This window comes from Accipiter gentilis, chromosome 15 (assembly GCF_929443795.1).
Source record: "Accipiter gentilis chromosome 15, bAccGen1.1, whole genome shotgun sequence".
Classification (NCBI taxonomy): domain Eukaryota; kingdom Metazoa; phylum Chordata; class Aves; order Accipitriformes; family Accipitridae; genus Astur; species Astur gentilis.
Window position 1 is genome coordinate 10320712 of NC_064894.1, and position 24337 is coordinate 10345048.

Sequence of the window (24337 nt, forward strand, 5' to 3'; positions counted from 1 at the left end):
TCTGTTTACTGGAATGCTGGTTTATGGAAACAAAGACTCTAAAACATAATACTGGAGATGTTCGGGGAATAGAAATATGGATAATGTCCTCATGGGAAACTTAACTGTAAGAGTCCAATTCAACAAGAGAGCAGAGAGACGTGGTGAGTCTGTCCCTTTCACTGACAGACTTCCTCGACACAGCTCAGTTTGGTTAGGAGGAACTGCAAGACCAGTTCGTGCATACTTTATTAAAAATAGAGATGCGTGTTTTTAAATAAACAAACAAAATTCAAGTATTTCTCAGCCTGTTCACGGTTATATTACAAAAATAAAGAAACATGCACGTTCGCACACAGACAGATGAACCTTTTGAAGTAAATGGTTTGTTGAAAATTATATCTTTGGTTCCAGTGTTCACTGAGGCGTGTTATTAAGCTGAGTTAATTTCTTGTGTCTGCCTCAGAAAGCCGTTACCCCAACTGTCGTGATGGTTTGTATGCACAGCACAGAGGAGGACACAAAACCCACGTCCTCCTCCTCCAGGGAATGCTCCCAGAAAGCTTATGCCATTACTGCTTTCTGTCCTTGAGATCCATCCAGATTTGTCCTGCTGCTTGGTCTGTGATAGGGAATCCCGTGTCTATGTAAAGGCCATGAAAATAACAAAGCTTTATGCTAGCATGCCTCTGCTCTTTCTCCACGTCAGCCTTACATACAAACCTAAAGGGCGTGCTGGGGAGGCTGAGGCTGATGCTGTTCATAAATCCAAGCCTTTGCAGAGTATTCCCAAAGCTTCCTCTCTCATTCCACTACACCAAGGTCATCTTGGATGCAAGGGAGTATTAAGCTTGGTCAAGCCAGTACTTCCCAGGGATATTACCTCCCATCCCCCCCAAAATTTTGAATCCTCCAGAAGATTAAAGCTATTAGCATTTATGATAGGATGACTGAGAGCAAGGAACTGAAAACTCCATGCGGAACTCCCTATATGTGTTGTGCATGCAGAAACCCTTGGGTATTTTACACAGAAAATGTTGATTATAATTATAGTACTAGAACATCTTTATCTGCCAAAGCGTCTGCCTTGCACCTGCTCTCCTGCCATGGAAAGAGAGCAATGAGAGAGAACAGAGGCTGCAGCAGGAAAGGGAAGAAAAATAGTAACCTCTTTAGAAAAGCTCCATCAGTTTTTCTTCAAACAAATTTTTCCATGGCCTCCGTGTGGGGGGAAACCAAGCATGGCTCCTCCACTGTTTCCTTGCTCATAGATACAAGCGATCTTGTGAAGAGCATCTCAGCTCTACAGTTCTTTGAAGAACTGAAATGATAGGATGGATCCTCAGAAGCTGGTATTTTGTCTTTATCTGGTTGAGCAGGCACAGGTCTTGCAGTGTCAAGACAGACTTCCCTTCCCTCCCTCTGACAGGAATGTGTTTATTGGCACTGCGGCATCAGCCGAGAATCGACACGACGCCCTTGCAGTTCAAAGTCAAGTCACTGCCAGGTTTCAGAGGGAGCCAGGGCAGGCTTCAAAACTGCATTTCCTTTTGAGGCCATTGAGTCCCTTCTAGATTACCAGTGTGCTGTCAGCCAACATGAGGGATTTTTCTGATAAAAGCAAAAAATGCACCAGAAAATGAAGCCCCCACCTATTCTGCCGTTATTACATAGCCCTAGTTTTCATCTGTTATTAATACAGGTCCAAATTCAAACAAAAAGGCTTTGTTCCCACAAGGTGCTTAAGAACATATATGTATAAAAGTTGCTTTAACAGAGCGTTCACTTAATATTTGTACAAATTACACCTGTTACTCACTATTCATGTCCTCTGAATACTTTCTAAGTAAATCAGTAAGTAAATAAAACCACCATCAGCTATGCATGTTTCAATGTATTTAAAATATTTACTTCAGACAAAAAGCTACTTGGTGTGTATTTTAAACAGTATTTTATTTTGGAGTATTTGCCAAATGATAATATCACAGACAATATGAGTGATCTCTTGCTGAGATAATGAATACCCAAGGTAATCATTTCCATGATGAGCTCTGCATTTCAGCTGGAAAACTCTCTGAACATACTTTGCTTTTAAAATTATATCTTCTGAATAGCAGCACCATTTTAAAAAATATATATTTGTCAAAAGTTATGTGCTTAGGAAGAGATATCTGACAAGGTTTAGATTTGTTATGTGTCAGTATCCAACTGCTCATATATATTCAGGTAAAAGTTAATTTAATATGTATTTCATATATATGTGAAATATATATTTTATATATCATATATATAAACATATAGACTTTCATGGCATCTATATATATAATATATATATTCTGGGATGGTAATAATATATATATTCTATATAATATACATATAAAATATATTTTCACAGCATAAATATAAATATAAATATAAACATATGTTATGTGAAGGTCAGAAAAACAAAATGGCAAGAATTTACTATGTTTAGTATAGCCATAAAGTATTTCAATAACAAAAAAAATTGATACGATATTTTTGAGATTGATACTATTTTTGAGAAAGTACTAGTTTAAGAAGACAGGAGGTAAATGTAATGGAAAAATTTCAGACTTTTTTTTTATTCTTATACTGCAGTAATGCCTGGCGGCCAGAGAGATACTTGGCTGACTAACAAGATGCTAATTATTCGGAGACTTCTGTTCCACAGAGTAAAACCACATCAGTAAGTTGGAAAGTGGGATCTGTGGAATTCTTAAAGCGTAGTACTGAAAAAAATATGTCAGGAGAAAATTTAAAAGATGAGACAAGAAAATTTTCAATGTCATATCACACTGATTTGCTATTCTGTATTTCATATTGTGAATGCTAGGTAGTACAAGAATGCAATGTGTGATGATGAGACTGTGGCTGCAGGTCAAAAAGGAAAGAAATCAGTAAAATGTTGAGCAGAGGAAGCTGATAAAAATACTAAGGATGCAGCTTTAGAAACATTGTGATAGTGTTCTTCAGGTTCTTTAAAAATGACAAGTTTATGCCTATCAGAGAAAATTTGCTATCATCTACTTCGAAATTTTTCCCTGCAGAAATCTGAGTATATATGTTCATATCAAAACCAAATATTGCACCTCGTAGTTTATCATCTGACATAAAATATATTGAATATTTTGATATATTTGATAGTGAATACTCTAATATCTTGAATATTAAGTTGGGGCATATAAAGACATGCACAGAAGCTTTTGAGAGAAATTAAAAAGGGGAGGATCTTAAGCAAAATCTCCAGATGGAATAAACCAAAGACATATCTGTCTCACACTCCCGTGATAGCGAGCACTAGAAAGTTAGAAAAATGCCAGAATCATGCTTGTCTACACAACTAAAATTCAGTTCGTGTGCGTATACGCATTATGGCAGTCAATGGCATCACCATCTTCTGTTTTTCACAAGTCCCTTCCCTCTCTCGGTGCCCAGAATAGGTGATGACAATGTATTGAATTGCTATTCAATTTGTTCTCTGTACAGCCTGCACACTCTGATGATTGTTTTGCATAGCAAAAACTTGCAGACAGGATTTCAAAAGGCTGCTCTGGTGAGTTTTCTTCAGTGCCAGTGGCTGTGGTGGCTGCAGGAATTAATGAACAGACTTCACAGAGCCTTTAGGGATTGGGGGTGCCTTATTACTGCTGCCATTTTATACATAGGTAACTAAGGACACACAGTAATGTTAAAAAGGCTTTTTAAACCTGGCTGGCCAGTTTGAGATAATGATAATCTCATTTTTCCATAGCCTTGAATTATATAGTACTGCATTTAAAGCATGATTCTCATTAATTTCAGCTGCAGTCGTGACCCTCAGATCCATAGTGTCCAAGCTATTTAGGACACACAAATGCAAGGGGGAATTTGCACTTACAGACCCCAGGAGGGCCGGACTTAAACATTTCTACAATTCATACTGCAGACTCTCATATCAGACACACAAGTATAGAAACATGTCATTGGGATTCTCATTACCTAGCTTGAGACACCTAAAAGCTATTTTCAAGCTAAGCTAGATGTTTCTAAGCTAAACTCATCATCTTGTAGGGTCAGTAGAGAGACATAGACTGTGCCAGGGAGCTTGTCGTCCTGGTGCAGGGAAGGCCGAGGTACTTTCTGCACGGCCGATGGCTCCTCACAAGGGAACCGCGCTCTGGTTTTAGCAGAAACAGCCACAAATCGCTGTGCACAGCCATTTGGCAGGTGTCTTGCTTGTCCAAGGAGCGGCATATTTCTTGCTATGGCAGTCACGATGTGGTGGGTGAGGGCCGAGGCCCCTGGTGAGGCGAGCGAGCCCCTACAGCGGGTGCGGGGGTGTCTCCTGCCCGCTGACCACCCCGGGGGGAGAGGACGGGACGGGATGGGATGGGATGGGAATCTTCGCACCGGCCGCTGCGGCAGGCTGACGGTCTGATGGAGGCGAGCCGCGTCGGGGCAGCCCCGGGGAGTTCCCTGAGAGCTGGTGGAAGGGAAGAGGGGAACGACGTGGCAGATGCCGGCCACCTCCCCAACCTGAGGGAGCTCCCATTGAGTCTCCCAGTTTACCCCCAGCTCCAGTGCCTGAAACCGGTCCTGTAGCCCCAGGCAGCCCCCAAGCCCTGTCATGATGGCAGCGAGCTGGCCCTCGATGCGTCTCCAGAAAGCCCTGTGGAGGGAGAGGCTCCGGCCAGGGGCAAGCTGTGGTAATAACGGTCACCGCTTCTCCTTCCCCTCTCCTGGAGGCCGCGCTGAGGACATGGTTGTCTGTTCCTCCCCCGGGGGTGCCACTGACTGCACCCGCCTCGGTCTTGCGTGGGTTGTCTCTGCCCGGCCTCGCTCCCCTCGCAGCATGGGGGCGGAAAGGGACAGTCGGAGCGCTTCGTGGCTGTGGACGTGTTCTAAAGCCGGGGAGGCCGGATTAAAGGGAAAGAAGAAGAAGAAACCGAAGGCCAGCCGGCAACTGCGTCCCTCTGCATGCAAGAGCGAGCCTGCCTCTCTGCGTGGGGAAGGAACCCTCTTTGTAGTCCGCAGCAGGTCAGACCGCCAGCGCGCACCGCGGGGTCTGTATGCGTCACCGACGGTGTGCTACGGCCGCGGAGCTACGTGTCTAGAAAGCCTCGTCTCGTAAGAGCCGTAAACCACCCGTGTCTTCTCTTAGGTGGAGGACAGCCAAGCGACCGGAGTTACGGATGAGGAAGAGAGGGGGGAAAGAGAAAGGAGCATCTGAACTGTCAAATTCTGCCGGCAGCGCCAAGAGCAAGAGCTGCGGTGAGTCCTGGGCCCTCACGGCCCTGTTGTCCCTCTCGTGAGTCCCAGTCCCTCCCTGTCCCTCCCCCTCCCCTCTCCCTCCCTCTTTCCCATGCTGCTGCGAATTTTTTTTTTCACTTCGCTGTACCTCTGCTCTCCTCTCTATTCTTGTGTCCTGCTCCCTCTCCCTCTTGTTTTCCACCTTCTGTCTCTGTCCTGCAGCCCAGCACTGTTTTTTCCTTTTCCATCTCTTTGTTCTGATCTGCATCTGTCTTTTTTTCCCCCACAAATTCTCTGGCCTGTTCCCTGGCATTCTTTTCCTCTCTGCGCCTGTACGTGCTGCTCCGTGTCCCTGCCTTCCTATCTCTCTCTACTTCCTTCCCTTTCTCTCTCTATCCGTTTGTCTTGCTCACTGTTGCTGGTTTTTTTCCACTCTGTATCTCACTGTCCCCATCCTCCTCCCTGTTCATCTCTTACTCTCTCTGACCCTTTGTGCTGCTCCCTGCCCCATTTTTTCATTGATGACTCTCCCCAGGGCTCCTAATACTTATCTTTCTTTCTCCACCCCCCTGTGTTTCTCGCGATCTCTATTTTTCTCTCTCGCTTGTTGTCATTGTTCTTGTCTGTCGCTCTCTCTTGCTTTCTGTTCCATCATTTCTCACTGTATCCCTTCATCCTGCTCCCTGCATGTATTCATATTCCTCTCTGTCCTGTTGGCCATCCCAGGGTGTTTTTTCTCCATTTCCATCCTGCTGCTGCGCTGTTTTTTCTTTCTCTGCCTTACTCCCTGTCACTCTTTCTGTCTCTTTTCCTCTGTCCCTGCTGCTTTTTTCTCCATGTCTGTCCAGATCCCTGTCCCTTTTTACCTCTTGCTCTCCCTCTACCCTGCTTCTGCTTGCTATCTTTTCTGTCTTCTTCTCTCTGTATCCCCCATCCAGCTAGCTGTCTGTTCTTTCCTTTCTCTCTTCCTCAGTATTTTTCTCTTTCTCCATAACTCTCTCCCTCTGTCCATCACAGTTGTTTTATCCCCTCCAATGCTGGCCTGCTCTCTGTCCTTTTTTTATTTCTGTCTCTCTGTTACTCTGTCATGCTCCCTGTGTCTATTTTTTAATTCCTCCATCTCTGTCCTGCAGCCCATCCCTATTTTTTTCTTCTTCCATCTCCTTGTCCTGCTCCCTGTCTTTGTCTCTCTTTCCCTTTTTTCTGCCTGCCATCCTTTATTCCTTCCTTGTTGCATCTTCCTGTCCTCCTTACTATTCCTCTCACTTTCTCTCTGTTTCTCTGTCCTTCCTGTCTCTTCCCCCATTTCTCTGTCCAGATCCCTCTTCATTTTTTTTTGTTCTCTGTCACTCCATCCTGCTCCCTGTCACTGTTTTTTCTCCACCTCTGTCCTGCAGCCCAGTGCTTTTTTTCCCTTCTCCAGCTACCTGTCCTGCTGCCCATCCTAGGCTTTTTCCCCTTCACCTCTCTCCTGCTCCCTGCCTCTTATTTTTGCCTGTCTTTCATCTTTCACTTTGTCCTGCCTCCCTGACCCCTTTTTTTCCTCTGTGCATCACCTTGTCTTGCCCTTGTCTTTCTCTGACAACATGTTCTGCTCCTTGTCCTTCTTTCCCCCCTCTCTCTATCCCCCATCCTTCTTCCTGTCTTTCCTTTTCCTCTTTCTGTCCTTCCACCTCAATGCTTCTTTCACCACCTCTGTCCTGCTCCCTGCCGCTTGTTTCCTCCCAGTGTCCCTCTGTCCTGCTTCCTTTACCTGTTTTTTTTCTGTCTGTCTTTCTCTGTCCTGCTGCCTGTCTGGTTGTTTCTTGCTATACCTCCCTGTCCAGCTGGGTCTCCCTTTTTTTTTTTTTCCTTTCTCTCCTTGTCTGTCCTGCTCCCTGGCCCTTTTTTGTCTTCCTCTGTCTCTGTCCTCTAGCCCATTGCAGGTTTGTGGGGTTTTTTTGGTTCTGTTTTTGTTTTCCTTGGTCTCTTTGTGCAGACCTGACCCTTTCTTTATTTCTCAATCCCTTTGTCCTGTTCCCTGTCCTTTTTTTATCTCTGTATGCCCTGCGCCCTGTCACTGTCTTTGTCTCTCCTTTCTTCTTCTTCTCATTCCCCCCCACCCCCCATCTCTCTATCCCTCTGTCCTGCTCACTGACCCTACATTTTGTTGCTCCATCTCTCTGCAAGGCTCCTCATCCCTATTTTTCTTAATTTCTCTGCCTCTCTGACCTTTTATTTCTGCCTTTCTCTCTGCTCCTCAGTATTCTCCCTTGTCTTATTTTTCTCTTTCCAATCCTCTATCCTGCTCCCCATCACTGTAGTTTTTTTCTTAATTTCTCTGCCCCACTCCCCATCCCTCTCTTTCTTCATCCTTCTGTGCTGCTCCCTGGTGCCCCCCTGCTTCTCCTTGTGTCCCTTGTTGTCTCTCCTCCCCTCTGTCCTGCTCCCCACCCCTAATTTTCCTTTTCCATTTTTCTGTCCTGCTTTTCGTCCCTGTTTTTCCTCTGGCTCCATCTCCCTGTCATTCTCCCTGCTGCTCTTGCTTGCTGGCTATCCCAGTGTCCTTCTCCCTGTATCCCATTTTCTGGCTCCCTGCCCCTCACTTGTTTTCTGTATCCCTCTCTCCTTCCTCCTGTCCTTCCTTCCCCCTGCCCCCCCTCTCTGGCCTGCTGCTTGTCACTGGTTCATCTTTCTCCTGCTCTCTGTCTAGGTTATGTCACTCCCTTTCTCTCTCTTTCCCTCTGTCCTTCTTCTAATCTGTGTTTTCCTCTCTCTATCCCTCTGCCCTTAATGCTTTTATCTCCACCTCTCAGTCCTGCTCCCTGCCCCTTTTTTCCTTTCCCTGCCCATCTGTCCTGCTTCTTGTCCCTGGTTATTCTGCCTTTATGCCTCTGTTCCACTGCCTGTCTCATTGTTTCTAGTTATATCCCCCTGTCCAGCCAGCTGTCCCTCTTTTCCTTTCTCTCTCCCCTACTCTGGCCCTACTTTTTCTTCCTCCACCTCTGTCCAGCAGCCCATCACTGTTTTTCCCTTCTCCATCTCTTAATCTGCATCTGTTCCCATCCTGCCCCAGTCCCTCTGTCCTGTTCCTTGTCCTGCTTTTTGTCCCTCCATGTCCTGTTCTCTTTCCCCATCATTCTCTCTCTCGCCCTCCTTCCTTCTCCTCCTTTTTCTCTGTATGCCTTTGTCCTGTTCCTCATCAGTATTTTTCCCTTTCATTACTCTGTCCTGCTTCCTGCCCCTTACTTCTCTGTAAATCCCTCTGTCCTGTTGCCTATCGTTATTTTTGCTGTCTGCATCCCACTGCCCTGCTTCCCATTCATCTCTTTCGGCTCTGTCCTTCTGTCCTGCTCCCCAGCAGTATTTTCTTTTGCTCCAGCTCTCTGATCTGCTCCCTGCCCCTCTGTTTTTCCTTCTGTCATTCTTTCCACTTCCCTGTACATCTCTCTGCAATCTTGTGTCCCACTCCCTGTCCCTCTCTGTTTATACTCCCACTGTCATGGTCCCCATCCCTCTCTTTGCCTCCCTATCCCTCTGTCCCTGTTTTTTCTTTCTCCATCTTTCTGTCCTGCTGCCCATCTCTGTCCAGTTCCCTTTCTGGCTGGTTTTTTATCCTCCCTTAGTTACTCTGCTTTTCTTACTGTCCCTATTTTTTTATTCTCTTTATCCCTCTGTCCTGCTCTGTGTTCCCTCCCTCTCACTCCCCCAGTGCCCTGCTGTGTGTTACCCATCCTTCTCCCTCTTGACTTTATTTTTGCCTCTTGCTCTATTCCTCTGTCCTGCACCCTACAAGTATTTTTTTATTCTCTGTATTTCTGTTCTGCCCATCATGATTTTGATGTTCTCCATCTCTCATGTCAGGGCTCTGAGTGCACCAACAGGCTCTGCCATGCAGATACAGAAGCATTATCTTTGTGGGCAGTCTCTGCTGAAGGGGGAAGGGTGACCCACTCAGCATGGAGGAAGTTGCTGTGACACTGGAGGTTTGGCTCCAGCATCTGATTGTCTCTGTCCATCCATGGGACGGTGGGTGGCATGAGGAGGACAGGTGAGTTGGCCTTAGAGGAGGCTCAGAAGCTCCTTCTAAAATCTGTGAATGGGCTCCCCTGTTTGGTAATGACACAATGTGGGAGGCCATGGCATGAGAAAACACTGTAGGAAGGAAGAGTCAAGCATTCAGCAGGGCCATGGGCAATACCCTGAAGGTGAAAAAACGAGCTGTCTTGGAGAACAGGTCCACCGTTACCAGAATGGCTGCATTCCCTTGTGAGGGGACAGGTCTACTGTGAAACCCATGGGCATGAGCTGCCACAGCTTGGGTGGGTGTGGAGAGGGTCTTCAAGAGCCCCTGGGGCCTTTGCAGGGGCCTTTGGTGTGGGTGCAGGTCTCACAGGCTGAGATGTAATCAGCTCTGGGCCACCGGCCTGCCCGGGTGATCAGGTGTTGTGTCCTCCAGCAGCCCCCGTGCCTGGCTGTGGGTGCATCGGTTGGGAACTGGTGTCTGCTCTGGTCCCCAAGCAGTGTATGGCTGCTTGCTCCAAGTATGAAAAGACAACTTTGTCTTGTAAGCAGGGGAACAGAGAGAAGAGAGGCTGCAGACCCTGTTAGTGCAGTCAGGGTCCTGCCACCCTGTCCCAATTCCCTTTCATCTCCTTTTCCAGGCCTAGCCGTCCATTGGGCTAATTAAACCTCTCTGTTGCCTCCTCTGAACATCATTTCTAGTCCTGGTTCTCAATATCCCACAAACCCCAGCCTTAACCCCACTTTCCAGTGCATGTCTGCCACCAAAGCCCTTGTTACTTCTTGCCCTCCTCCTCCTCTTCCTGCCACCCTCCTCTTGCTGCAGCTGGGGTCTTTGGGCTATGCAAGGGAAGTGGAAGGGAGCAGAAGAAAAGCAAGCGTCTCCCAGTTTGGATAACTCCAAGTTCTACCCCAGCCTCCAGCAATGCAAAGCTTAGGTTGCAAGGAGAGCCCTGGTCATTTCTGGAGGAAATGAGCACCAGGCAGGTATAATTCTTCAAGGAATTTAGCGAGTAAATTCTTCAAGGTCTTTTTAGTGAGGGACTCAAACTATCATTTTTTATAGTCCTGGAAATTGGCTGAATTTGAGTGGATTTTCAGAGGAAAACCAAAAGGCAAATACTTGGTGCAATGGCAAACTTCACGGTCCAAAACCATGCAGCTCCTGTAACTGTTAGACAACACTCCCCCAAACGGCACTAGAAGTTTTCAATGTTGCAAGATGATGTTTCTACCATTTCTCCCTCATTTTTGGAAATGGCTCAATGATTTGAGTTGTCTTGTTTTGACCAGTTTTCCCCCAAACTGAGCCTGAATAAAACTACCATGGAAAAATTAAGTCCAACAGAAATTTGAAAAGTTATAAACCATGGAAAATGTGATTTATTTTTTTTTTTTTAAGGGAACTGACAGGCAGTCTTAAAAATAAGTGATACCAATATTTGCTTTTGGTACCTCTGCCATTTATCTGCATCTTCATTAAGACAGGCAGACTATTACCAGCCTGTACAATGAGCTCCGTATTCCCTGTGTTTGATTTATTCCTCCTGTTTGATTTATTCCCTATTTTTGATTTAAGGATCATTGGGATGTGAGCATGCAATGAAGAAGTACTGAAATTCTGCCACGATGGAATTTGCAGCCTCGTAACATCAGTCACCAGAAGCCAGGGAGGAACCACAGGGCCAGGGTCTCTCTGTCAGTCCTTATCTCCAGGTGCATGCGTAAGGGCTCTGACATCCCTGCAGTGCAGTAGGAGATACCCTGTGTACTCCTCAGGGCTGGCGCTCCTATCTTTAGGAGTCACCTTGCCTTTCTCAGGTGCTTGTTTGTCAGAGGTACGGCTCGCACATCACTGTTTCTTGCAATTCATTCCCTCCTACCAGAGGTGAAATGCTGCGTTATGTATATCACCAGCTTAGTGGCACGTACCCTTTCTGAGAGTTGATGTCGTGCTGATGTCTTAGACGTACAGGAGAAATAGAAAAACCACCATTCTGCTTCCATGACTATCACTGTAGCCAGGAAAGCAATAAATCTGAAGAAACGGTTAATTGAATGGAACATTGTGAGAGGAGAGATGCCACTGCTAGGGACTGTTTTACCGGTCAGAGGAGTCAGATCAGGACATTCCAATGATTATCTAATTTCTTCATCTCTTCTGTCAATAGCCGTTGGGCTAGAGCGACTTCATTTCATTTGGCTGCCTCTTACTTCTTTTTAGAGGTGAGAGGGCAAATCCCACCAGTGCCACACCGCAGCACCGCACGTTCCAATGGCAGCAAACACCGAGACATTATGCTGCATTATGCTGAGTGAGCCAGACACTTCTGCTGAGCCGTGGCATTAATGATGTATCAGTGTTTCACTGACTCCCATTCTATTAAAAGAAGTTACACAGTTGGTATTCAGCACTGGTGTCTCTGTTTCTTATCTGCGTGGAATTTAAAGTGCCCATAACTCAACAGCAATTGATATTCCTATTTTTTAAAGGATCCCCGTAACTGGTGGCTGATCCCTTTACACATTCCCAGTCCCTTAATGTGTTGCTTTCCCATGTGGATACGTTATCCTTTACCATTTGCCAGCCTGGGCCTGGGAGCGGAGTGCAATGGGGGAGGGAAACGAGGAAGCCCAACCTGCTGTGTGGAGTCACGCCTTGCCACATGGACGCGCGGGGACCTCAAGGTGTGCGTGTGCCACACACACAAACGTATTGCTTATTCCACGGTGGATACCGGTGATCACCCGAATGTGCTCATGTGACCACAAAGTTTATAACGGCATCAGGGCTGGGGTAAACCTGGGGAAGTTGGACGTTTTCAGTCTCATTGACAGAGCGGACAGTAGAGCTGTGCCCCTTCGAGTGAGGCCATTTGCTGTTGAATCCTCTAACCTTAAGTCACCAGGAACTAGATTTCCCAATAGCACAAAGAGGGTGAAAAGACGTGCTTTGCTGGAAATGCATCCCTCCTTTTCACAAAGTTTTCCTTCCAGTGTTTCTGCAACCCTTCATGTCCAGTTGAATAGAGGAAGGGGAAGAATAATTTTCTCCTTAAAATGAAAGAACAACGTTTAATACTATTACAGCCTACTCAAAATCCAGAGAGATGAGAAGTGGGATGGATGTCTCCACAAAAGAGCATTCCATCCTTCCTCTCGGTAGAAAACACCGAGCACTTGGGCTTAAGTGGAATTATGCTGTTTGAATATGTGCTGCACTTTTGTATATAAATAGGATGGAAAAAATACACAACAGCAATAGGACAAGCACAGCCTTTATTAGCCAAGCAATAGTTTTACCTCCATGGGTAATGTGAACACACTGAGCTGCTGATCGAGTCCTGTTCCTTTGTTTCTTTTAATAAGAAAACTTAACTTGTATTTATTTTATTTCTTAGGACCTCGTTTGGATCTCACATTATTTACTGACAAAAAATTTCATTTTGGGGAAATGCTGAACCAAGCCCACTTTCAGGTACATTAGTGATATTGAAAATACTGTATCAAAACCAAACAAAGGTGAGGATAGATGTTGGTAAAACCACCTGTGCTGTTCTTTCTTCTTTACAAGCTGATGCTTTACTTTCAATTTATAGCAGAAAAAATGCCCTACCTATCACATCACAACTAAAAAAACTGAAAAAACCACTTGCTGCCTTGTAAGATGCTACTGCAAAGTTTCCAGTAAAGTAATTATAATTGCACACAGATGAACATCTACCAAAGTTGTGCACGTAAATTTCCTATGCAAACTTTGCATTTACTGGTTAAAAAATGAGCCATTTATGAGCTAAAAGACCAAATATGTAAATAAATGACATATGCATCTATAGTCAATATCTGTATGCAAATAGAGACATACACCTAATTTCCAAAACCTGGTCCTGAAGCTTTGCCAAAATTGGAAGCATTAAGATGAAGCTAGGCTATAAAATACTTGAGATCCAATTTTGTCTGTTAATCAGTTTCCTCAGTCCAGTCTCAGTAAGTAAAGGGCCAGTTCCACATGTTTGACCTTGCTTTCTCACTAAAACAAAGTCCAAACATGATCAAGCCAATTCTCTCCCTATAACAACTCATGCAATAATTTTCATGAAATGTCCCCGTTGTGAGAGCTATCACTGCCTTTGGAGAGGCTAATATGAAGCCAGCTGAGTGTCCTCTGTCCAGATATTCCCATGTCCAAGTGTGATTAGCACTGTCTTGTCAAATTTAGCTCTAAGCCATTTGTGAACACCTTCTTTGTTTATAGTAGCACACTCAAATCTGCACAGACCTCTGTGTTTGCTCTTCTGTGTATCCTATTAACGGTGCATTACATTTCAAGATGTCATACTGCAGAAAGCCACAAAAGCACTTTTAATCAATTTAAACCAAACCAAGTGAATTACTTTCATTCTGGATAAGTATTGCTTCGTATACACTTTGAGAAAACAAAATTGGGGTTTAGTTCTACTGCTGTAAATCCCGAGTGACTGTACAAGAATTTTTTTGTACTGCATTTTAAATTTTTCAATTGCAATTATACAAAAATCCTTATAAAAGTCAAACTGTGGCTAAGCAGAATTGAACCCTGTAAAGTGCCAGCTATGACCTGCTTGGAAAGTGGTATAAGAAAACAAAGAAAATCTATGATCTTGAGGGAAATTTTCAAGAAGCTGAGAACTGATGGAATGCCTAGATATTTTTATTGTCCTGTAAGTGAGTCAATAAAACCATCTAACATCGTATTTCAGTTTTCATTCCACTATAATATTTAAAGCACAGTGTATTAGATCCTGACTCCCAGCCTTCCTTTACTAAAGACGTTATACATGTACAACCAAGAGCAACCTTCACCTCAAGAGTTACACTTTTTTTAAAAAAAGTTGAAATACAAAAAAGCAGGAACAAGGCACAGAAAGGAGAATATAGTTTTAATTAGATGAGCCAAGAATGCATGAGGGGACTGCCTCTGTCAGACTTCGTGTTGAATTCAGAACTATGCTTTCCACTGCTATATGCAAAAACCCCAGGTTTAAGCATGTTCCACTGCTCCCTTGACCAACTATTTGCTCAGCAGCTGTATGTAGCTCCTGCCTACAAAGGTTTTAGCACAATTAAACCGTGGCTCGGATAGTAACTTACCAATGCACTGTTACTTTAGCTCTGTGCAGAAACTGAAGAAGACACGACAGCCATGATGAAGAATCCGCTAGCCTTGATTTAACAATTTCTAGCCTATATTTCAAGGTCAGTAGGAAGATGGCAAAATGTTAGGGTTTTGGGGGTTTTTTTAATGGTGTCAATGATAACAAGTTATTATTGCAAAGACAGACATTTGTATTTCTCTCAATAAACAGGACTGCATTACTAAACTATAAAGACAAGAAGAGTCATATAGTGTGAAAATATGCAGGGGAACAACAGCTGTTAGTCATTATTTTCTCCTTATCCTTTCAACACCTCTGTTTCAGTTTGCTCTCTAATGGGTAAATCACACTTCCTCCCTAGGACATTTTCTCATTTCGGGCAGGTACTAAAAAGAATCCTCAGACAATTAAGAGTCATTGGCCAAAGACACCCCTTCTTTTGTTGCTTTTACAGTAGGTGTTGAAACCAATTTTTATGCTTTATCAAACAGATAAAGCTGATGTTGTGTTCTCTTAGTCCTTTGTCACTACTAATGTGACGGAGGATGTTTCTGCTTTTCTTTTTTAGACAATGAGCATAGCTTCTTTCTTTTTTTTTCTTACACAGCCTATGTTATATTTCTCAGAAGAGAAATACCAACTACAAAAATTATTGCTCTCGCTTCATTTAGGCAAAAGAAAAAATCTACATTTAGTCAGCTTTTAAACATCTGTTTTATGCTTTACCACCTCTGACAAGGTTTCACAGTAGCCATTTGGAAACAGAGGAAAAATAGATACAGTTTTGCTTATGATCAAGCTCTGCTTATTGCACAAGCTACTTTGCTGTATTCTCCATTTCTTAACCATAAGATGAAAATTTACTGGGAGTTTGAGCCTTTTGTTCACTCTGATTTTAATTAATCTGATTCTTGGCCACAGTAAAAATGAGGCGGGGAAAAATGCAAACAGCTACAAACACCACAGTGCAGTAAAATTACTCTGGAAATCTTATTCTTTTAAACATTTGGCTTAACCATAATGTCCTCTTAAATTGGGCTTTTCACCGTGAAATACGTTTTCCTTTAATAACTCCTAAAGTCATAATTAGCAATTTTTCCAAGCGGTCAAATGGCAGAAACCTCCAAAATGACAGAATACATCCACTGGTGAAGTCAGAACGTATCACAGCATGTGCAAGTTAAATGTGTGGCTCTTCCATCTATTTCTAAGTAAGAGGTTGCTTTTCTTCAAAAATGCAATTCAGTCTACATCTGGTTTTGACTTAAAGATCTGAAAAAAATGCTATTAATCTAATGCTATTAATCTGATTACTTTTCCCACACAGCTTCTAATACGTAACATTTTTTACAACTGGTACTGCTGATATTATTCAGCAAAACTGCTGATATTATTCAGCAAAACAGGCTGTGCCGAAGATAGGGTGGAGAAGGCAGAAGGAACCTTCTACCTGCAGCTGTTCTTGAGCAGCGCTAAGGTAGACACATGCCTTATGGCTACACTCAAAAAGGCAGAATATTATTGCAAAGAGTGCAGTGCCTCAGTCTTTGCGGTGCCTCAGTAAAGTGAGTTTTTAATGGGCCAATGAATTACCTGGGTTTGAAGCCCTCCTTCAGCATCTAGGGCAGCTCCATCCCACCAACCCTCCTGGCTTCCCCAGGGCTGATGTTATTACGGTTTACTAGCTCCTATACATCATCGCTCTGCTGTTTCTGCGCCACTCGCGCATCCGTGCTTGCGATCTCAGAAAGAAAGGGGGAAGAAAAAAAGAAAATAAAAATAAGCTCCCTCGGTACTGCGGAACACAGAAACGGCACGAGTTTGGCATAAAACCTTGTGCGTGTAGCGACAGCGTCATGAAGTATCGGGACCACGCGAGAAAGAATCAAGGCAGGCACGTTTCCTCGGCAAAAATACCCTATTAAAAAAAACAAAAACAAAAACAAAAACCCCAAAACCAAACCACTACGCTAACTCAGAGAGCAACGCTGTCTTAGGGGGAATATGTGACGGAGCGTACCGGGGAGTGGGGGGGTGACGCGTTACGAAACGAGGACCCCTCCAAGGAGCGTCATTTTCTCCACCACCCCCGGGGGGGGAAGAAATTCCTTTGTCCGTCCCTGCGTGGCCGCCTGGGGAAGCGCTCCCCCCCCACACCGGCAGCCGCGCATCCCGCCGGCTCGGCCCGCGGTGCCCGCTGGCCCTCCCGTCCCACGGGCCTCGCCCCGCCGCTCGGGGTGGGGGGGGGATAAACGAGATGACAAACGAGCGCGTTTCCAACAACAAAAGCCCGCGCTCGCCGCGGTTTGACCCCCGCCGCCGGGGCTGGAGAGCGGCCCGGGCGCCTCCCCGGGGCTGCCTCGCCCCGCCCCGTCCGTCCGTCCGTCCGTCCGTTCCCACAGCGGCTCCCCCCTCCCTCCCTCCCTCCCGCCCCGGCAGCAGCCCATGTGTCTGCTCAAGTGCGATTAACACCGACTCGCCAAATCCCTCCCGCCCACCACCCGGGGGCCATTTGGGCCATGCACGCGCCCGCGCCCCGTGTTTACACAGCGGCGTCCTTCGCGCGGAGCCTTTTTTTTTTTTTTTTTTTTTTTTTTTGGGTCGATGGCGCTGGCAAATGAGCCGGGGGAGGTGGGCTCCGCGGCCCGCAGCGGCCGCCGGCGGCTATAAAAGCCCTGAGGGCCCGGGGCGGGCAGGGCTAAGGCGAGCGGTCGCGGGAACCGGCGGAGGATGGAGGGCGGAGGAGGAGGAGGAGGAGGAGGAGGGACGGGGCGCGGCTGCCCCCGCCCGCCCTCGCCGCCGATGCCCCCGCAGGGCCACTCGCCCCTCTCCTCCTCTTCCTCCTCCCTAACGCTCCTGCCCTTGCCCCGCAGGTCCGCGCCCTTCTGGAGGCCCTGGGTGGCCGCGCCCGGTGAGGCGGCCCGGCGGAGCGGCCCCGGCGCGGTGAGTGGGGCGGATGGGTGGCGTCTAGGGAGGCCCGGCGGGGGGGTGTCGGGGGGTCTGCTCGGGCTGGGTGCCGTGCCGGCGGGCTGATTGATCTTCGCTCTCTCCTCCGCAGCCTCACAGCCCCCGCGGACAGCTGGCGGACCCCTCCCCAAAGGCGGCGCAGTACACGCACCCCGTCAGGTAAGTGGGTGCCCCGGGGCCGCCGGCGGGTCCCGCGGGGGGAGCTCGGGGCGGCCGGTCCCGGGGGAAGCGTCCCTTGCTGGGCAGCGGAGGGCCGGGGTGGGCCAGCGCTCGCCCGCCCGCCCCTTTTGTTCCCACCCACGTATTTATGTCGAGACGAAAGTGCCTTCGGAGGGATCCGGCCACCGAAGCGCTCTGGAACTGACGGGTCCTTGGGGCAAACGGTTGCCAGCACTTGTGGATTCACCAGATCGCTAAGAGGAGACGTTGGCACGCTTCTGTGGCGTGGGACTTAGGCATGTTACACAGTTACGTGGTTTGGCTGTGGGTTTTGGGGTTTTTCTTTTTTGCGGTGGCAGGGTTGGCTGAAGCACCTTGCTAGTCACTCCTGTGCCCGGAATTTAAAAAAGGAAGGGGGATAGCTCCTAGGCTGTCTTGCTGTGCAAACCTCCAGTGTCCTCCCAGCGTGAGGAAGCAGGTGCAGGCATTGGACAGAGTGGCAGGAGGAGAGGGTAGGGACTGACTAAGCCAGCATTGCAGAGGAAAATACTCCTGTAACTACTGCTTTAATGATGAAGGTGACGATAGTGCCTGCACTGTCGGTTCTGAAAAGGAAATGAAGAAAATAACTACAGTTATAGAATCTGCAGGAGAGTCTGTATTCAGAAGTACTAGCGGGTGTTGCAAGGTGCTTAAAGTAACTGCACAGGTAGTTCTTCCAGGCGAGATGCAGCTTTCTCTCAAATCTAGGCTCTGATCTTTCAAATACTGATGCACAGACTATCCAAGCAAGTGCACAGACTCTGACTTCGCTGTGACAGCTCCCGTGCTTAGGTACCAGTGAGTGCTGCAGGGAACACTGGGAACCGAGAGATGTTATAAAGCCAGGGCCAGTTACTTTGTGCTGCAAAGGAAGCGGTGTTCTGTTACACGGTAGCCTAGAAAGCACTTTTGTAATTGCTAGAAAACCATCTAGTTCTGTTTCTTAATGTATTTCTATTACAAACAATCTGTAGTCAGCATTTAATCATGTTGCAATGTGCTAGACCCTCAGCTCTTGGGACCTCTATTGCCTGTTTCTCGCATCTACTTACAAACTGTAAGCAAAAGAGGATGCTAGCTGAAAAGGAACCGGAACTGTGGCATATATTAATTGCAACATATTATCTCACTAGCTGATAGCCGTTGCTAGCCACCATATTGTCAGCAATTTTTATGTTAATTTCTGGATACAACACAGACTACTTTAAAATCTAGACCCATGGGGCATCTTCCATAAGCAGTCTGTTGGATGATTCTTCTTGGAAAGATGTGTGAAATATCAAGGTCTGATCCCCCTCGACCTTTATCATTCCTTTCACTTAGAGATTTGTCTCACACCATTGCAAACAACTACCTAGGTTGGGGACCTTCAGTAACAAAACTACTAATCTAATCCAAATATACTGGGGATCCTGTCTGAGATCCACTATATTCCCCAGGAATTGTTTCAGTGAGGGCAGCACTACTTGGATAAGATCCCCAAGCAATACTGTTAATGAGGTACTGGAGCAGTGAACCTTGGTCTTCAGAGTAGTTTTGCTGCATAACAAGCACTTTAAGTGCATCTTTATCTCTTCAGATGAAAATACAGAATCCAGAGAATATTTTTTTTCTATCTAAATGTAGAAAGCAGTTTAGCAACTGAGCATGTGAGGAAAAACTCTGTAGGATGCTTGTCTGAACAGAATTTCACTGCTGTTTCTCGTCTGTCGGCTTCCAAGTAGAATATGTAATAACAATAAGCAAACCTCTTGTATACTTGTTTCAGACTATTTTGGCCCAAATCAAGGTGCTATGATTACTTATACCAGGAAGCTGAAGCACTTCTGAAGAACTTTCCAGTTCAAGCTACAATTTCCTTTTATGAAGACTCGGATAGTGAAGATGATGAAGACGAACTGGAACAAGATTCAAGAACAGAATCAGATTGCTGATTGCAGAAAAGGCCAATGCAACTTCTAAGACTTAATTTAAACTTAATATAAAAATGTATTATAGTATTTTTAAAGATAATTTATTTGTATGTAACTTATTCTTAATAAAACGGAAATGTCTTGCAATTTTATCTGAGCCTTTTTCCTATGCTCTATTCCTGTCCTGTTTTAGGCAGGGAAGATATTGATTATCTTTTATCTGAGGTCCTATATTTTGTAGACTGTAACTTTGGATGTCAACTGGAGAACAGATGCCTTGCTTTAAAGGGCTCTATGGTTACGTGTGACTTCCTCAAAGTTTGAGGACACAAGGAAAGCTTTTTCATTGTGATTTAGTAGGCTCCATGGGGAAGCATACCAAGGAATCATTGGATTAAGTATTGTAATGTTGTGCCTGCTGTTACAACGGGGTTTCAAACATGGAAAAGAAATGATATAGCTGTTTTCCAGATGGAGAGAAGGGTCTAAATTCTACTTTAGTTTTTGCTGTTAGAGAAGGGGTTTGCCTTAAGTCACTCACACTCTCTCAAGTACATGAGCTGTATTGTTATATGTACAGTGTGGGACTATCAGTTTCGTTTGTAAAGTGGACATTAAGAAATGAGGAAAAAAGGTCTAATGTGAGTTGTTTTCAGTTTTTGATAATCGAAGCAAAGTTTGGTACCAATCACCGTGCAGGCCAAAGCCCCTAAAGGAATAAAAAGGGAAAAAAACCCCAAAACCCAACCAAACCCCCCCCAAACCAAAGGCTTTAGCTCAAAGGCCAGTTTTGTCAGGTACAGCTGGTGTACGTACCTGAAGCTGCCCCTGCCCGAGCGCTCCCCTCTGCGCTGCCGCAGCCTCCTCACCCCTTCGCCTGCGGGGACGGGGGGACGGGTACCAGCACTGCCGCCCGTTCGAACAACCTCCGGGCACCTGGCGCTGGGAGACCCCGACCCGAAGCCGAGACTTCAGTGGGATGGAAGACAAAGCTCCACGGGGCGGACAAAAAGGCTCACGCGTTGCACGGCGCCTTCTCCTCAGCACCCTTCCCTGAGGGAGGGGGCGAGCCTGGGACACCCCCCCAAAGCCCCGCGACAGCAGATATCTGGTCCCGGACAGGTTCCACCGAGACCCCCGTCCCTCAGAGGAGACGGCCGGGCCGGCAGCAGCAGTCCGCCTGCGCGCCTCAACCCCGCCCGGGCCCGGGCTCCGCCCGCCGCGCCTGCGCCTTGTGCCGGAGCGCTCCGCCCGCCGGGGCGCAGGCCGCGGCCCGGGCCGGCAGGATGCTGAACGTGCCGCCTCAGGCCTTCCCCGCGCCCAGCTCCCAGCAGCGGGTGGCTGCGGGCGGCCGCGCCAAGGTAGGGGACTAGCCGCGGGGGTGGCGGTCGGGTGCCGGGGCCTTCCCCGGCACCGCGGCCCTGCAGGGGCTGCCGGTGACCGTCGCTGGGGGCGGGCCCGAGGCCCCGGCCCGGTGCGGGGCGGCGGTTTGTCCCCGGCTGCGCGGCCTGGCCCCTCTCGGCGAAGCCGCGGGGGTTTGCCGGCCGGCTCCCGGTTGCGGCTGGGGCAGGGCTGTCTCTGGGCGCTTCCTTGCAAGGGGTCTGGTCCTCCGGCAACCGCCGAGGGGACGCGGCGGCTCTGGCAGGGCCCGCGGGCGAGGAGCTGGTCTGCGGCGCTGAAAAATTCTTCTCACTTCTCGTTTTAGAAGGCGGTGGTGATAGGGCTTCCTGCTCTGCCTTCCCAGGTTGTCTCGGGGTGCCTCCTGTGCGCAGGCGGGGACCCTCGGCTTGAAATTACTGCGCGCAGCTTACGCTTGACCCGTTGGGTCTTCGTCTTTCGAGTGGTTTGGGGGGTACTTGGTGTCTGCAGGCCTCGCTTGGAAAGCACGCTCATGCTTAGTCTAAAGCAGCCTTGAGTAATGTGGGTCTATGTGCTCTTTAGTTTTCTCACTTCTGGTTTTGCTGCAGTTTGTAAGACCATGATTCTTTAGGCCTGTTCCCTGCTGTTAGAGTTGGGATCAAAGGGGTTCCCCAGTCGGTGGTGCTGTTGAAAAGGAAGGTGCTAGACACCTTGAAGATCTTGCTCTCCTTTCCAGGGCAGGCCATGGCTAATATGTCCCTGGTAGGCCAGAAGACTTTAGTCCCAGCTTTCTCTGGGTGAGATTTCCAGTTGCTGTAGGGTTTGTGGGAAGTCTTTATGAATGCTGTGAAGGTGAACTTTCTTACCTTGTCCTACCTGGCCATGGGTTTTCAAATCTCTCTCCTTCGTTGCTCGTAGGTTTCCAGGCCATAACTCAAATGATGCTGATAAAAACTTTTTACCACCACAAGAGGACTTGGTATCTGCAGTTTGCTTTGGGAAGAATCGTCTATAAATGTTTGTTGATGTTCAATAATGCCCTTGTCTGGGTTACTAAATAGGATACTTTCTTAAGCACTCTTACTGCTGAGTAAGGCTCCCAAATATCAGTGAAGAATATGGGTTGTGTTATTTCTTGTTTTGTCCGAGTCCTCCTAGGAAGCTTAGAAAAGTGCATTGAATGGCTCTTTCTTCCTTTAGAGTTTAATAATGTTTGTACGTTTGTTATTTTTCAGGTACCTTTAAAACCAGGAAGGAGTCTTATGGATTGGATTCGACTAACTAAAAGTGGAAGGGACTTGACTGGTTTAAAAGGGAGGCTAATTGAAGTGACTGAAGATGAGCTTGCTAAGCACAACAAAAAGGAGGACTGCTGGATATGCATAAGAGGTTGGTTGCTGTGATGTTGTTTCTACATTTTTTGCCTAGCTTCTCTCTTCTTCTGTACTTAAAGAAGAAGCAACAAAACCCAAACAACAGCAAAAGCCACACCCCAAACCAAACTATGCACCTTCTATGTTTAGGCCAGGTGTAATCTTGACATAATTGGGCGCAACTTTGTTCAAGTAAGAGATTTTCAAGTCTGTCACAAAGATTTTCTTTGCTTTCAGGCCTTTCTTAAGAAGTCTTCCAAGTGGGCGTATTTTGTGCAAAACTTATATCTGCATGTGAAAATAATAAAACACAAGATTGTAGATGATGCCTCAAATAACGAGGGCTTAGCAAGAATAAGGCACTGAAAATGCTGACATGTACTTACTCTCCTTAGTCTTGGAAAGTTTATTATCCTTAGCAGTTGACTATTTTTAGCGGTTGCTTTAAAGCTTCCAGAGACATGTAAATACTAAAAATGTTAATTAAATCTGTAGAATGGTCTTTGGGAAATAAGTGTGCAAGCCCATGTATTACTTCATAAAACTTAGTAAGGTAAATTCCAGTTGCCACACAGAACAATTGTCATCTCTATCTAGCATAACAGATGTCTGTGGTAACTAAGCCAGTCTATTTATGTTATTTTAATGAAAATTTAGCTCAAAATTTGGAAGTATCGTATGTTATACGTTAACATTGTGTGGAAGGTGGTTTGGAGCGATAGCCGTGGCTAGAAGAGTATTTTCGGTGCTGAAAATGAAGTTCCTAGTTGTCTTACGGAAAGGAGTAAAATGTTTGCTCTCCAGTTTAATAATTTAGAGGCTAAAATACATTAATACTGCCTTAAATTCATTATGACATAACAGCACTTCTATGAAGACAGATTGAGAGCATCAGAGTAGCTAACGTGACATTTCTTTAGGAAGAGTGGTTCATTTAGTGGTAACTTTGATCTGGTAGGGGACAGCGTTGATATTTGACATAATGTCATCTCAACTCCAGCGAAAGAGAGTTAAGAATTTCTCTATGAGGGCGACTGTATGTTTGTTGGGTGTTAAAAGGGGATGAGAGTAAAGTAGGGGTAAAATGTCATTCAGTACTGGCTTTTGAACAAAAATAATAGGATTGTTAATGCTCTGTGTGCACATGCTAGCAAAACTATAGTGGGAGGAGAGCTAAAGAAAGCTTATTTACTGTGGAGGTCTGTTCTCTTTTCTCTCAAAAAGGGACATCTACTACCGCAGACAGAATCACTGCTTAAAAATGCTTCTGTTTTTGTTTTAGTCCCCTATTCCCCCTTGACTACATCTCTGAGGTTGGTTTTTACAAGAACTCTATCATGCTGCTTCTGTATCTTTAGATTTTTCCATCTCTGCCTTTTTGTTCTAGGACTATAATTAAAAAAACAGAGTAACTGAGGTCCTGGTAGATTATCTGTAGACCTGATATGTGGACAGGTAGTAAAATAACACCGTTTTTGAAAGCTAAATGAGGTTTCTGCATTGGTAGTTAGACTGTGTCTCTATAAGAAAGAGCAGAAATTGATGAGAGGAATGTGAAGTAAAAGAACAAAAAGAGCTAACTTTGTTCAGAAAACCAGTATGAAGATCATTAGAGAAAGCTGTCATATAGGCCACAAATTTATATATAAAAGTGGGATGTCAGGGGTGTTAAAAAAAGCATGAAGGTTATTTAAATGAGATTGCTTTTGCTCCTGCAAGTTTGATGGTAAATCGAACATTTGACTAATATTCAGGAGGTCCTAACTATTTAGATACTTCTATTTTATTGCCTGCAGTAATCAGTGCTGCACACAAGATGGCATAGTGGATACATCCATCAGAAGATCGGTTCGGTAAAATACGCAAAGGTCCTTCCTTTGTTGTCTGAGATGCTTGTTCTTACCAGCTAGGATTGTCCCAAGTATGTCTCCCCTCAGCCCAGTGCTGAATGCCTACCTCTCCTTCTGAAGTACTAACTGTACACTTCTTAATGTGTTAAAAGCTTCTTACGAAAGCACTGGCACAGTTTGTAGCTTCCTGTTTTGATAAAGCTACATATCTTTAAATATTCTGCTAGGTAGGCCTGCAGTAGTCCTGTTAGCAGCAATAAGTCTGTAGTTAAATTTGTTTGTAGCTGCATTCTCCAGGCTCTAATTAC

At 46.0% G+C, this 24337-nt stretch overlaps 3 protein-coding genes across 15 annotated transcripts in view; all 3 read left to right on the forward strand.

Annotated features, from left to right (window-relative positions):
• Positions 1-4631: 4631 nt before the first annotated feature.
• LOC126045986 (uncharacterized) lies at positions 4632-12149 on the forward strand. 6 transcript variants are annotated; one of them, XR_007508184.1, is made up of 4 exons: positions 5373-7154; positions 9073-9259; positions 10058-10218; positions 10811-11771. XR_007508184.1 is itself a non-coding variant. In XM_049817716.1 (3 exons), the coding sequence occupies exons 1-3, from the start codon at positions 4739-4741 to the stop codon at positions 10846-10848; spliced, it is 426 nt and encodes a 141-aa protein (XP_049673673.1). In that variant the 5' UTR covers positions 4632-4738; the 3' UTR covers positions 10849-12149. The 6 variants fall into 6 exon arrangements, 2 of the variants coding, with proteins under 2 accessions (XP_049673673.1, XP_049673672.1); XM_049817716.1 differs by lacking the exons at positions 5373-7154; positions 9073-9259; positions 10058-10218 and adding exons at positions 4632-5016; positions 5141-5250 and having other exon boundaries at positions 10811-12149; XM_049817715.1 differs by lacking the exons at positions 5373-7154; positions 9073-9259; positions 10058-10218 and adding exons at positions 4647-5016; positions 5141-5250 and having other exon boundaries at positions 11456-11811.
• Positions 12150-16850: 4701 nt separating this feature from the next.
• Positions 16851-20254, forward strand: RIPPLY2 (ripply transcriptional repressor 2). The gene is made up of 3 exons (XM_049817718.1): positions 16851-17309; positions 17425-17492; positions 19303-20254. Exons 1-3 carry the CDS (start codon positions 17097-17099, stop codon positions 19466-19468), a joined length of 447 nt encoding a protein of 148 aa, XP_049673675.1. The 5' UTR covers positions 16851-17096; the 3' UTR covers positions 19469-20254.
• A 446-nt stretch (positions 20255-20700) lies between these two features.
• LOC126045985 (cytochrome b5 reductase 4) overlaps positions 20701-24337 on the forward strand; it is a 43309-nt gene continuing 39672 nt past the window's right edge. For 6 of the 8 annotated variants that reach the window (XR_007508182.1, XM_049817706.1, XM_049817707.1 and 3 more), the window contains exons 1-2: positions 20701-20808; positions 22042-22195. Coding sequence is in view for 7 of the 8 variants with exons in the window: in XM_049817706.1 (XP_049673663.1) it covers positions 20734-20808; positions 22042-22195 (229 nt within the window). In the remaining variant the exon portion in view is untranslated. The other 2 variants (XM_049817710.1, XM_049817711.1) reach the window with 2 other exon arrangements.

Bases quoted from the DNA above. Each gene is read 5' to 3' on its own strand.
- LOC126045986 (XM_049817715.1), top strand. From the start codon at position 4,739: ATGGTTGTCTGTTCCTCCCCCGGGGGTGCCACTGACTGCACCCGCCTC. The intron at 5,017-5,140 runs GTCAGACCGCCA...GTCTTCTCTTAG, and splicing joins CTCTTTGTAGTCCGCAGCAG to GTGGAGGACAGCCAAGCGAC. The intron at 5,251-11,455 runs GTGAGTCCTGGG...ACTTCTTTTTAG, and splicing joins CGCCAAGAGCAAGAGCTGCG to AGGTGAGAGGGCAAATCCCA.
- RIPPLY2 (XM_049817718.1), top strand. From the start codon at position 17,097: ATGGAGGGCGGAGGAGGAGGAGGAGGAGGAGGAGGGACGGGGCGCGGC. The intron at 17,310-17,424 runs GTGAGTGGGGCG...TCTCCTCCGCAG, and splicing joins GGCGGAGCGGCCCCGGCGCG to CCTCACAGCCCCCGCGGACA. The intron at 17,493-19,302 runs GTAAGTGGGTGC...TACTTGTTTCAG, and splicing joins CAGTACACGCACCCCGTCAG to ACTATTTTGGCCCAAATCAA.